Source organism: Garra rufa, chromosome 13 (genome assembly GCF_049309525.1).
Source record: "Garra rufa chromosome 13, GarRuf1.0, whole genome shotgun sequence".
NCBI classification, from domain to species: Eukaryota; Metazoa; Chordata; class Actinopteri; order Cypriniformes; family Cyprinidae; genus Garra; species Garra rufa.
Window position 1 is genome coordinate 1,033,678 of NC_133373.1, and position 14,287 is coordinate 1,047,964.

General features: G+C 34.8%; 1 protein-coding gene across 1 annotated transcript; it reads right to left on the minus strand.

The window, feature by feature from the left end:
• Positions 1 to 2,215: 2,215 nt before the first annotated feature.
• On the minus strand, positions 2,216 to 13,985 carry akap7 (A kinase (PRKA) anchor protein 7). The gene is made up of 3 exons (XM_073852953.1): positions 13,874 to 13,985; positions 11,196 to 11,231; positions 2,216 to 8,275 (listed from the first exon to the last, which is right to left on the minus strand). The coding sequence occupies exons 1-3, from the start codon at positions 13,893 to 13,895 to the stop codon at positions 8,097 to 8,099; spliced, it is 237 nt and encodes a 78-aa protein (XP_073709054.1). The 5' UTR covers positions 13,896 to 13,985; the 3' UTR covers positions 2,216 to 8,096.
• Between the last annotated feature and the right edge of the window lie 302 nt (positions 13,986 to 14,287).

Sequence of the window (14,287 nt, forward strand, 5' to 3'; positions counted from 1 at the left end):
GTAACGGAAAAGAGGCAAGTGATCAGCAATAAATACAGGTGTAAACAGGGTCTAAAACCTCTCATGATCACTAAATCCACATACACAGATCATCAGAAACACTTGGCATGTTGGCAAGTGAATGTGTTCTGGACCGCATGAAGCTCCGCCTACTCACCTGTCAATCAAACACTGCCATACCTTAAAGGTCCACTGAAGTGCCTTGAAACATGCAGCGTTATTCTATGTGGTGACGTACTTTTAACTGAAACAAAAACATATCGCCCAGCCCCGCCCACTAATTTTGAATAGCGAATAGCATTCCATTAATATCTGCTCGGGCAAGAGCCGTTGAGCTCGGAAAAGCCGCATTTGTAAGCTTATGACAGCCACAGACTAATAAATTACCGCACAGATTCAATATGAAACTTGCTAAAACGAAATAGTGATCATAATCATGCTGAGGCTGTGTAATTTAATACATGCCGTCCGTACATATGAGCGCATATGATCTGCTCCGGGTTAATGCGTCTCTTTGTAGGGGGCGGGACATTACGGACTCTAGAGAGCATTTGATTGGACAGAACGTTTGATGAGAAACTGAAGTGCACGGTGATATCATCCAAATCCTTGATTCATATTGGCGGAAGTGACGAGACTGTAAGTTTTGAATGCCCATATCTTGTAAACGCGAATTTTGTCTTTGTTTTGCAGCACACTAGCTTATAGGTAACCTTAAGGCTAATATATTCATACTAAAAGCCAAAAAACTTTAAATCTGATTTCAGGGGGACTTTAAGAGTCTGACATATTCCCAGTTATATGCAGCTTTAAAACCACCTGATTTAGAAAGGTATTCCTTCAGGATAAGCAACATCTGTCTGCAACATCACATTTTCAGAAGATTTACAAGAGTGATGGAGCATCTATGAGATGTAAACGGCTGCGGTCAGAGATTCTCCAGAACATCACACCAGCATCTTCGTTCAAAGGTGGAATCATAAATGTTTATCTGCGTGTGTCGTAATTCAAACATGAATCACACTGAAGATAACAATCAATGAATTTATGATGCTGACGGAGGACAGATACTCATTAGCGCATCACTGTGTGTTTATGGCAGCTGTGGTTATATATGATGACACATAGTTTGTACCAAAGGGCCAAAGCAGAGTCTGAGTCACGCTGGAAACCTGAGCGACATCCAAATCATTTCCTGCTGGCTGAAGTGAACACGTGTGCGGTTCGTGTTGAGAACTGTTCACAGGACGCTGACCTTTTGTTCAGTTAAGTGTTCAGATCATGCACAGTTTATTCTCTATTCAGAGGATTCATCCTTCTGACATCAGATAGCATGTTTTGATCATAGTTTGGATTTTTTCGGAGTATTTCACCATCTTTACACTTGCGTTGACCTAAAAGTTCCGTTACTGAACATTTATTATTCTTGATAGAAAAGCACTCATGTGTAAATTCATTTAAAACAGTCAATCAGTAATATTGTAAAATATGATTACAACTTATAATAACTGTTTTCTATATGAATATATGTGACACTGGATCACAAAAACAGTTTTAAGTAGCATTTGTAGTAACAGCCAAAAATACATTGTATGGGTTAAAATTATTTTTATTTTATGCCTAAAATTAATGATATTAAGTAATGGTCATGTTTCATAAAGATATTTTGTAAATTTCCTATCATAAATATATCCAAACTTAATAATATGCATTGCTAAGAACTTCATTTGGACAACTTTAAAGGCGATTTTCTCCATATTTTTTTTTTTCTCCAGATTTTCAAATAGTTCCAAATATTGTCCTACCTAACAAACCACACATCAGTGGAAAGCTTATTTACTCAGATTGTAATATTATAATCTAAATCTCTGTAAAGCCAAATTTAAACTGACCTTCGGCCACAAAACACCAAATAATTTTTGAAAGAGAAACTGCTTTTCTTAGATTTTTTTTTAATCAATAAGGATTTTCTAGACAAGTACAAATTATTATTATTAAAAAAACAAGTCAAAATTAAGTGAGTTTTAGCTTAGAACAAGCAAAATAATCTGCCAATGGGGTAAGGAAAAATACCTTATTTCAAACAGAAAACAAGATTATTTTTCTTACCCCATTGGCAGATTATTGTTCTTGATTCATGCAAAAACACACTTCATTTTGAAAATCCTTGTTGATTTAAGAATTTGTAGATTTTGTCTGGAAACTTTTTTGCAGTGAATACATACATATTTTAACACAATACACATTAACAACAATATTATTGTTAATTAGTTTTTTTTTTTTTTAAGTTGTGTCATCATTTCTAATATAATCTATTCACATTTTGTGCACATCAGATAGTATGTTCTTTGGGGAAGAGCTGTGATACTTTGAGCCTCTAATCAGTGATTTATTGACCGTTCAGAAGAATCAGCCACGGTTTTCTGAGAATGGACCATATACATTCAGAATGACTGCGATAGCACCTCTGATGGCAACAATAGCTGCTGTTTCTCAGAGCATTATGGGATGGAACGCTTTATCGATCTGCTGCCTCCATGACACACAAGACCTTCAGGATGATAGATTGGCCAAACGGGACGTGATCCTGAAACTACAGCGCTGTCTCAGTCCAAATGTTAACCACGGGTCAGATCAAACCAGCCTGAGCTCAGCTCTGATACACATCTGATAGGAAAGTGACTCAGGAAAATGCACTTCATGATGCACTCAGACATTGTTCGGATGGAGATTATTTCTCAAAGGGACAAGATGTGATCTAACATGAAGCGAATTGGTGATTTAATTCTGGTTTGAATTGAAAATATTCCTCTCATGTCTCTGGAAAATATTCTGCTTGTTTGCAGACAAGCTCATGGTTTGACATCTCTGATTTTTACTAGGAGAAAGGGAAAAAGTTGTTTTCAGAATCTTTGCTTTGAGCTCTGTGTGCTGCGTCACTGCACGCTTTTGTGTATTTTGGGTATAATGAAGAATTGTTTTGGAGAAATTGTCACAGATTTAAAGAAGAGAGGCAAATCATGTGAACTGCTCAAAGGAGCCGTTATGAACAACATGACCATTTGACTGCTGTTCAAGAGTTTGGGGATAGCCTTTCTGGGAGAAGTTTCTACTGATGCTGTCTCTATTATTTATTTGATCAAAAATACAGTAAAAATTGTGAAATATTATTAGAGTTTAAAACAACTGTTTTCGATGTGAATCTATGTTAAACTGTAATTTATTGCTGTGATCAAAGCTGAATTTTCAGCATCATTACTCCAGTCCTCAACGTCATATGAGCCTTCAGAAATCACTCTAATATGCTGATTTGCTGCTCGAGAAACATTTCTAATTATTATCAATGTTAAAAACAGTTGTGCTGCTCAGTATTATTGTTGAAACTGATACATTTTATTTTCCAGGATTCACAGATGAATAGAAAGTTCAAAAGAACACCATTTGTTTGAAACGGAAATCTAACATTAATACATAAAAAATATACATTCCTTTCAAAAAAAAAAAAATGTATGGTACTGCCACATAAAAGTGTTTCATTACTTTGAATAAATACCAGGGGTTTTAATATGACAATTTATGATTTACACAAAAATAATTTGACACAAAATATATATTATATGGGTCATTCCATTAAATCTGTGCTTTTTCCACAATTTTATAAAATAGTAAAAATTAATAAATTATTATTTTTTAAATGATGTCGGCATGTGCTGTATAATATACCAAGGGTGGTTATTAAAATGTTTGAATTTTACACAAACTATCTTTAAAAACAGGGACAAACCTGTCAATGTCATCCCTGTTACCCACATGTCAAAACCTGTTTTTAACTCTAAAAAGTAAGGTTTGACGATTTCAAACAAATTTGCTAATTGCTAGCTAATAGTCAAGTTCTCAAAAGCACATATTGTGAACTTTGAAAGGATTTTACTTGCAGATATTGATTAAATATAAGAAATAATTGTTTAAATTTACATTTTAAAAATGGTAACAGGATTGATATTGCATGATGTCCCTCCTCAGCCAAACCTCATAAATGATCAGAAACAGAGCATTACAGAGGAGTGAGAGAAACATGCTTGTGTTTTAAGTGTTGAACTCCTGGTTGAACTCCTATAAGGGATGTCACTTGAATGTACAATATTTTACAAGGGGTTTTCGATGAGGGTAACAGGGCTGATATGAAATCAGCAGACACCGATATTAATATTTTATAGAAAAAAAAGCATACTTATGGCAAAGACATTGCTTAACAATGAGACTACATTTAGAACAAATGCAAACGTGCAAAAATATGCATTTTGCCTTCATTTTGCAAATTAAAAGTCATAAAATCATAGTGAGGGATAGGCCAAAAACCTTACACATACCAGTTTAAATGCTATTTGAATTATTTAAAATGTTTAAATGACTTTTTAAGTAATACTGATAAAAGCATACATAGTATTATTATGTTTTAAAATTTAAACACAATTTATTTTAGCTGCATTTAAGTAAAAAAATGTTGAAAGTTAGTCAACAAAATGTATTTATTTAAATGTAGCTAAAATAAATTGATTGCAACCACTTACCAATTAATCTTTTTTTTAGTGTATTTGTTGTTACATTAAATCTGTTTCTTAGGGACACAAAAGACTGCAAAAAAGGCTTGTCTTACTTAGTATTTTTGTCTTGTTTCTAAACTGAGATTAATTTAATTGATTAAGGTTAATTGAAGATTAATTAAAGATTGATTAAGATTCATTTTTGCATCTTAAACTGAGATGCAATTACTATAAGCAAAATGACAAAAGATATTTAGTCTTGTTTCCAGGGGGAAAATTTAATTATGTGCGTTTTTCTTAAAACAAGTAAAATTATCTGATAGTGGGATAAGTGTGATATTCTTAGAACAAGAGTGTTTTACTTACCCAACTGGCAGATCATTTTACTTGTTTTAAGAAAAATGCACTTAATTTAGTTTTCCCCCAAACTAAATGTGACCCTGGAGCACAAAACCAGTCTTAAGTCGCTGGGGTATATTCACAGCAATAGCCAAAAATACATTGTATGGGTCAAAATTATTGATTTTTCTTTTATGCCAAAAACCATTAGGAAATTAAGATCATGTTCCATGAAGATTGTTTGTAAAATTCCTACTATATCAAAATGCAATTTTTTATTAGTAATATGCATTGTTCAGAACTTAATTTGGACAACTTTAAAGGTGATTTTCTCAGTATTTTGATTTTTTGCACCCTTAGATTCCAGATTTTCAAATAGATGTATCTCGGCCAAATATTGTCCTATCCCAACAAACCACACACCAATAGAAAGCTTATTTATTGAGCTTTCATATGACATACACATCTCAGTTTTGTCAAATTTAACCTTATGACTGGTTTTGTGGTCCAGGGTCACAAATATCTAATTTTGCTTATCTAGTAAATGCATCTTAATTTAAGAATTTTTTAGATATTTTAACTTGAAACGTGACAAAAATTGCAGTGAAGGCACTGATTTTGTGGAATGACTGATTTACATATTATGTGGAATATGACCAGGAGAGAAAGTGCTTTTTTAAATGTTAAAAACTTCCCCTCAGTGAATTATTTGGCATCATAATTAACAATTGTTCCACAGAAGCCCTGCTGAGAAATAATTAGCGAACAGAGCTTCAGAAACTCAATCTTATTTCTGCCAGTCACCTCGAATAAACCTCTAGATCTGGTGTCAGAACTCTAGAGCCTCCAATGTGTCGAGGCAGTTCTCAGTCGTGCTTTGATTTCTCTGGCGCTCAGCAGACGCCATGCAATATGCTTACTTCAGAGGACGAGGGAAAAAATAGACAAACGTAAAGTCGGAGGCGTTGCGAATGTAGCTGCGAGTAGACCCTGCCAAAATGACAGATACGAGACTGATTTACAGTCTACGAACATCCTCGACCTCCATCGCGAACACAGAATGAATCACGTCCACTCGCCGTCATCAACTCCTTTATTTTTAAGAGTAAAAAAAGTGACAGATGGGAGACGAAACGCTAAACCAAGACATCATAGTACTGTTTACATGAACACTTCATCAATCTGAGCAAACTCAGGAGAGGGGAGCATAGAAAAACACATTTTAAGGTTCTGGTGAAACACAAGACATGTTCTTCAGCAATATAACAAGGTGTGATTTCTCTAAGGCCACTGTGGGTGCTTATCTGAAGCATTTTAGACATCAAATCAAATCCTATACATTTAAATCCCCACCAGAAGTCATATACGCTTAGTTCAGGCCGGCCTCGCTTCAGTATGAACGCTGTGGACTGATGTGTTTCACTGCAAAAAACTAATTAAATCAAGAAGGATTTTCTAGACGAGTAAAAGTTATTGTCTTGTTTTCAGGAAAAAAAAAAACAAGTCAAAATTAAGTACGTTTTTGCTTGAAACAAGTAAAATAATCTGCCAACGGGGTAAGAAAAATAATCTTGTTTTCTGTTTGAAATGTGTTTTAAAAAAAAATGTATTTATTTAGCTTGTTCTTAGCAAAAACTCACTTAATTTTGACTAATATTTTTTACTTGTCTAGAAAATCCTTCTTGATTTAAAATTTGTTACATATTTTGGCTGGAAACAAGACAAAAAAACAAGTAAGAAAAGCTTTTTTTGTGTTGTGTGAAGCTTTTCTAACACTGCAAAAAAAAGGCTTATCTTATTTAGTATATTTGTCTTGTTTCCAGTCAAAATATATATATATATAAAAAAAATGTTAAATTAAGATGCATTTACTACACAAGCAAAATGGCATAAGATTTTTAGTCTAGTTTCCAAGGGAAAAAACTAAACTAAGTGCATTTTGCTTAAAACAAGTGCAATTATCTGCCAGTGAGGTAAGTAAAACACTCTTGTTTTAAGAATATTACTTGTTTGGGGGGTGTTGGACTAAATATCTCATATATAGCGTATCTAGTAAATGCATCTTAATTTAAGAATTTTCAGATATTTTGACTAGAAACAAGACAAAAATAGTAAGTGAGATAAGCCGCATTTGCAGTGAGTGTACTGCATCACAAAAAATGCTTTTCTTACTTGGACTTTTTTGTCTCGTTTCCAGTCAAAATATCTACAAATTCTTAAATCAAGAAGGACTTTCTAGACAAGTCAAAATTATTTTGTTTTCAGAAAATACAAGTCAAAATTAAGTACGTTTTTGCCTGAAACAAATAAAAGAATCTGTCAATGGAGTAAGAAAAATAATCTTGATTTCAGTTTGAAATGAGATTTCTTTGCTTAACCCATTGGCAGACTATTTTGCTTGTTCTCAAAACTCAATTTTGACTTTTACTCGTCTAGAAAATCCTTCTTGATTTAAGAATGTGTAGATATTTTGGCTGGAAACGAGACAAAAAAATCTAAGAAAAGCAGTTTTTGCACTATATATGTGTGTGAGATGTTCTGCTGGTTTGTACGTCTGTTTGCAAAGATTTACTTTGAGATGGTTGTGTGTGTCCATGAGCTTCCTCCGAGGGCCACGTGGAGCTCCTGTCGGATCTTAGCTCGAATGTTTTCCTGCGCTAACAGTGTCTTTATGGCCTCTACCTGCGTCCGCCTGCGCTCTCTTTCCCAGTCCATTCTGCTCTGAGCAAACGCACACCCTACGACACAAACAACACACATATGCAGGGTTACGCACACAAACGTCACTCTCAGCAGTTCATGAGCTGTTCTGATGGCTCTGGCTTTGGATCGGGCTTCAGGCCTGCAGTTCAAGTGCAGTCCAACTGAGCAGTTCACTGCGATTGTCGGATGTAAGGATGACAAAGCGACACTGACAGACTGAGACGGGCCTCCGGACACTACAGCAGCGCGTGTGTGTGATTCGTGTGCTTGTTCTCTGAAGGATCAGTCACAAATAAAGTCAGACGGGAGTGATGCAGGACGGGGAAAGGCAGGAAAATAAAAGAGAGTTTGAGTGCTGCGTGCGTCCAGAGATCCGCTTGTGTTCTCTGCTCCACAATCGCTTCACTTCGGCTCAACTCATACGGCTGCGCTCTGATGCCCCCTGGCAGGTGGAGGCGTGTTTGGGCTCTCCGCCCGGTCGGGTCGGAGTACGGTTCAGGGCTCGCGCGCTCATTTGGTGCTGTTGGGTTTGCCGCCGGCCGCTGGCGGACTCTCGTCTTTCGGCGTGGAGCCGTTCTGCTGAGTTTCCTCCATGTACTGCTGCACGGCCCGCAACACGGCATCCTCCACCAGCCGCTTACTCAGACTCACTAACTCCTCATCGTCCGGAAGCGGAGCTTTCTTAACACCTACACACACACACACACACACACACACACACACACACACACACACACACACACACATACAGAGGCGTCAATGAAAGCTGTCCCTCAAACACACACCGACACTGATCTGATGATCACACACTGCAAAAAAAGGCTTATCTTACTTACGTTTCTAGTCAAAATATCTAAAGATTCTTAAATTAAGATGCATTTACTAGATAAGTGAAGCGACATGAGATGCACTGCAAAAAATGCTTTTCTTCCTTAACATTTTTGTCTTGTTTCCAGCCAAAATATCTAAAAAAATGTTTAAATCCAGAAGGATTTTCTAGACGAGTAAAAATTGTCAAAATTAAGAGTTTTTGCTTGAAACAAGCTAAATAATCTGCCAATGGGGTAAGAAAAATCATCTCATTTCAAGCTGAAAACAAGATTATTTTTCTTACCCCATTGGCAGATTATTTTGCTTGTTTCAAGAAAAATGCACTTAAGTTTCACCTCTTTTTTTGAAAACAAGACATTTTTTACTCATCTAGAATTTAAGAATTTTTAGATATTTTGGCTGGAAACAAGAAAGAAAAGTATTTTTTTGCAGTGTAGTCTTTTTTCCAGGGGGAAAAAAATAATTAAGTGCATTTTGCTTAAAATAAATTAAATTATCTGCCAGTGGGTTAAGTAAAATACTCTTGTTTTAAAAATATTTTAGGAAAAAAAAAAAAAGATAAAACAAGACTAAATAGCTTATGTCATTTTGCTTATCAAGTAAATGCATCTTAATTCAAGAATTTAGATATTTTGACTAGAAACAAGACAAAAATGTTAAATAAGATGAGCCTTTTTTGCAGTGCACGTCTACATCAGCGAGTGTCGCTCACACACACTGAAAAAAATGCTTTTCTTCCTTAGTCTTGTTTTCAGCCAAAATATCTACAAATTCTTAAATCAAGAAGGATTTTCTAATGTAAAAATATTTTTTTGTTGTTTTCAGAAAAAACGAGTCAAAATTAGGTGAGTTTTTGCTTGAAACCAAGCCAATCGTGAAAGGAAAAAAAAAAATCTAATTTCAAACTGAAAACAAGATTATTTTTCTTACCCCATTGGCAGATTATTTTGCTTGTTTCAAGCAAAAGCGCACTTAATTTTGACTTGTTTTTTCTGATTTTTACTCATCTTGATTACATTTTTTTTTTTATTTTAGCTGGAAACAAGAAAGAAAATCTAAGTAAGAAATGCATTTTTTCCAGTGCAGGGTTATAGGTGCTAATGAGGACAGCACAATTACCAGCTGAAGCTTTCTTTCTGAGCCTGCAGATATTTTGTTCACTGGATTTATCAGGAATATCAACAATGTAGGGATGCACAGATATAGACATTTTGACTGATACCAAAACTGATTAAGCTAATAACTAATAAATACACTGCCGTTTAAAGTTTGGAATAAGTATCATTTCTTTGTTTTTAGAAGGAAGTCTTCTGTTCACCAAGGCTGCATTTATTTGTTTAAAAATACAGTAAAAACGGTAAAAATGTGAAATATTATTACAGTTTAAAATAGCAATTTTCTATGTGAATATCGGTAAAATGTAATTTATTTCCTCGATCAAACCTGCATTTTCAGCATCATTACTCCAGTCTTCAGTGTCACATGATTCTTCAGAAATCACTCTAATATGCTGATTTGCTGCTCAAGAAACATTTCTGATTCGTATCAATGTTGAAAACAGTTGTGCTGCAAAATATGTTTGTGGAAACTGATCCATTTTATTTTTCAGGATTCACAGATGAATAGAAAGTTTAAAAGAACAGCATTTATTTGAAATAGAAATCTTTTGTAACACCATACATGTCTCTACTGTCGCTTTTGATCAATTTAATGCATCCTTGATGAACAAACGTATTATATATACTGTATAGATTTATAAAAATTGTCATGTTTTGTAGTGTTTAGTACTTTTGATTTAAATTTGACAGTAAAATAATTTGCTGTAATTTTGACATCTAGTATAATAAATAGTGTTTACCATCAGCAATCTAGATTTTGCACTTGTCTAATGCAATGCTTAAATCAGCAATCAAAACATTACTAGTTGTGCATTCTGTTAACTAACTGAAAAATAATTCACTGTAGGCTAAAATGAACATAAGCCATGATATACAACATGCTTCCGACATATCAGCCCAAACAAAGAAATGAAAGGAGTAGTTCACTTTAAGAACAAAAATTTACAGATAATTTACTCACCCTCTTATCATCCAAGATGTTCATGTCTGTCTTTCTTCAGTCATGAAATTATATTTCCAAATTATATTTTTTGAGGAAAACATTTCAGGATTTCTCTCCATATAGTGGACTTCTATGGTGCCCCGAGTTTGAACTTCTAAAGCAGTTTAAAAGCAGCTTCAAAGGACTCTAAATGATCAGAGCCAAGGAAGAATGGTTTTATCTAGTGAAACGATTGGATATTTTATAATAAAAAATAAAAAAAAATACAATTTTTAAACACAAATGCTTGTCTTGTCTAGCACTCTGGTTTAAGACAGTTAGGGTATTTTCTCGTTCAATTTCAAAATTGTCCTACATCGTTTAGAGCCCTTTGAAGCTGCATTTAAACTGCATTTTGGAAGTTCAAACTCAGGGCACCATAGAAGTCCACTATATGGAGAGAAATCCTGAAATGTTTAACTCAAAAAACTATTTCTTTATGACTGAAGAAAGAAAGATGGCACACCTTGGAGGACAAGATGACAAGTTCTAGAAGTGAAATAATCCTTTAAAATGCTGATTTCAGAAATATCGTGCATCCCTAAAGCAATGGCTAGGATGACAGAATAAAGACTACTGCAAACACAGTGGGGTGGATCTGTGTCTATAGTCCCTCAGTAGTAGGGAGGTGAGGGGTTGAAGTACACTACACAGAGACATTAAGGGAGGAACACGTACTTGTCGGTGCGGCACGCTGCCTGCTTTGCAGAAGATCTGCAAGATAAACAACACATTTAGCAACCTGAAGTGATTTCCTCACAATCTCAGCATCATAAACCATCAGAATCACACAGATGGTCTGATGAAGCAGGACGAGGAGCTGCTGATTCACGTCACTTGATTAGCAATCTTCTGATCATGCTTTGTTGATTTCGTAGCTTTGATTCTACAGCTGCATGAGCGTAGCAATAATGACATTGCTGATTATTTTAGTTGATACTGCAATTGTGATTATTAAAATGTTGAAAATGCACAATAAATGTCTTATTCTGAGTGCCATTGCTGTGTACATTATTCACACCCCTTCATTTTTTCACATTTTGTTATGTTGCAGCCTTATGTTAAACTACTTTAAATATTTTTTTCCCACATCAATCTACACTCCCTACTCCATAATGGCAAAGCAAAAAATAGGTTTTTAACTTTTGTGCAAATTTATTAAAAATAAAAAACTGAAAAGATCCCGTTGCATAAGTATTCATACCCTTTTCTAGGACACTCGAAATTCAGTTCAGGAGCATTCATATTGCTTCTAGATGTTCCTACACTTGGAGTGGAGTTAAACTGTGGCAAATTCATTTGAATGAGTCTGATTTAGAAAGACACACACCTCTCAGAAAAGGTCTAACAGCTGAAAATGCATCTCAGAGCAAAAACCAAGATAACTGCCTGTAGAGCTCAGTGACAGACTTGCGTTAAGGCGATGATCTAGAGAAGAGTTCAGAAACAAATCTGCTGCATTGAAGGTTGACAGAAGCATTCTCCATAATGGAAGACGATTGGAACAACTAGGACTCTAGAAAATGTCCAAGCTGACAGAGATGGAGAGGTGAAAAGGTGAGGCAAAGAATGGCAGATAATTGCCAAATGCAGATGTGCAAAGATGCTCACATCAGACCCAAAAAGACTTGATGCTGTAAAGGTGCTTCAACTATGGACTGAGTTAAGGGTATGAATACTTATGCAACGTACTTATTTCAGTGTTTTATTTTGAATACATTTGTAACATTAGCAAATCTGGTTTTTGCTTTGTCATTATTATGGTGTATGGAGTGTAAATTAATGTGAGGGAAAAACTCATTTAAAGCAGTTTAACATAATGCTGCAACAAAACAAAATGTGAAAAAAGCAAGGGGTATGAATACTTTTGCAAGACACTGTATGTTGGGTAAATACATCAAATTCAACAGTCAATGTGCTTCATGTGAGCATTTATTTCATGTGTCCACGAGTGAAACATCTGCTTCCAGCAGCTGCAGTTTCTGACACTCATTTAAAGCCTGATTCTCCACTCAACAAGAGCAAAAGATGTTAGAAACACAATCCATTAATGCAACAGGAGCAGAACTGAAAGCAAATCCCGCAATCAACATTTGACCACGAACTGCATCGTAATCTCGATTACTTGTTTAATTGTGCAGCTTTATTTGATTCCGTAATTGATTTGATACTCACATCAAAACGCTGTGGACTGTGTGTCTTGTTTACAACAGACACAATAACTGATTGCTGTTAATTGAATCATCATCACGTCACAGGCCAAAACACAACAACAGACTCTCCAGTGGCTCTCTGCTATTCTCGCATACAACAGATTCTGGCTGCATTAAACTCTTGTTTTTTACATGTTTAAAATCTTTCTCAAATCTCAGTTTAATAGAGTAAAACAAGGACGTTTTACTGCAAAAAAAAATACTTTCTTACTTAGATTTTTTTGTCTTGTTTCCAGCCTAAATATCTAAAAATTCTTAAATCAGGAAGGATTTTTCAGAAAAAAAGTCAAAATTAAGTGCGTTTTTTTAAATAAGATTTTTTTTTTGCTTACACCATTCACTGCAAAAAAAAAAAAAAAAAAAAAAAAAAATGCTTTTCTAGGCTAGATTTTTTGTCTTGTTTCCAGCCTAAATATCTAAAAATTCTTAAATCAAGAAGGATTTTCTGGACAAGCAAAAACTGTCTTGTTTTCAGAAAAACAAGTCAAAATTAAGTGCATTTTTGCTTGAAACAAGCAAAATAATCTGCCAATGGGCTAAGAAAAATAATCTAGTTGTCTGCTTGAAATAAGATTTTTTTTCTTACCCCATTGGCAGATTATTTTGCTTGTTTTAAGCAAAAACTCACTTAATTTTGACTTGTTTTTACTAAAAAGAAAATCTAGAAAATCCTTCCTGCTTCAAGAATTTTTAGATATTTTGACTGGAAACAAGACAAAAAAATCTAAGTAAGAAAAGCATTTTTTGCAGATTATTTAGCTTGTACTAAGCAAAAACTCACTTGTTTAGAAAATCCTCATCGATTTAAGGATCTTTAGATATTTTGGTTGGAAACAACAAAAAAAAAAAAGTAAGAAAAGCATTTTTTGCAAGTTTCACGTTTCAAAACATTGATCCATTTGAACATCAACCTTTAAGGCACTTGAGGCGCACTAAAAGGGATAGTTCACCCAAAAATAAAAAAAAGTTGATCTTTGTCTGCTGTTTATCTGCTTAAATTGAAATTGTCCTCTAGCAAACACACAGAAAATCCAGACGGCCACCAGCTTCAGAGTCTGATTCTTGTGAGGTCAACTGGAGAAACTTTCCCAACAACATTGCAAACCGTCTTAAACAATGAGACAATAACAAAATTGACCTTACCACAGATGTTGATATCTGCCATTATGTCCAAAATTCATTTAACAGTGGTAAAAGGCTGTTGTTATGAGCTAGCGAATGCAGTTTTGTTCATTCTGTTCCCAAAATCAGCCAGTAATCTTCAATAATCCTAATGCGGGACTGACCTTTGGTCATTTTACACTACTGTGATTGTGTGAGGTTTTTCTGCATTAAATAACATGACTATACAAATAAAGTGCATGAGTGTTCATTAACACTAAATCTAGATTTGATTTGACAAACAGAAGGCTAAACGGACTCCAGTGTGAATCTTCAGTTTCAACATCTCTCTACACTCTTAAAAATAAAGGTGCTTTAAAAGGCTCTTCACAGTGATGCCATACAAGAATCTCTTTCTTACCTTTTTAAATTCTGAAGAACCTTTTATGAAACAGA

Coding starts and splice junctions, on each gene's coding strand:
- akap7 (XM_073852953.1), bottom strand. CDS start 13,895: ATGGCAGATATCAACATCTGTG. Junction 11,232..13,873: donor GGCAGATATCAACATCTGTG/GTAAGGTCAATT, acceptor TTTATCTTGCAG/ATCTTCTGCAAAGCAGGCAG. Junction 8,276..11,195: donor GCAGCGTGCCGCACCGACAA/GTACGTGTTCCT, acceptor GTGTGTGTGTAG/GTGTTAAGAAAGCTCCGCTT.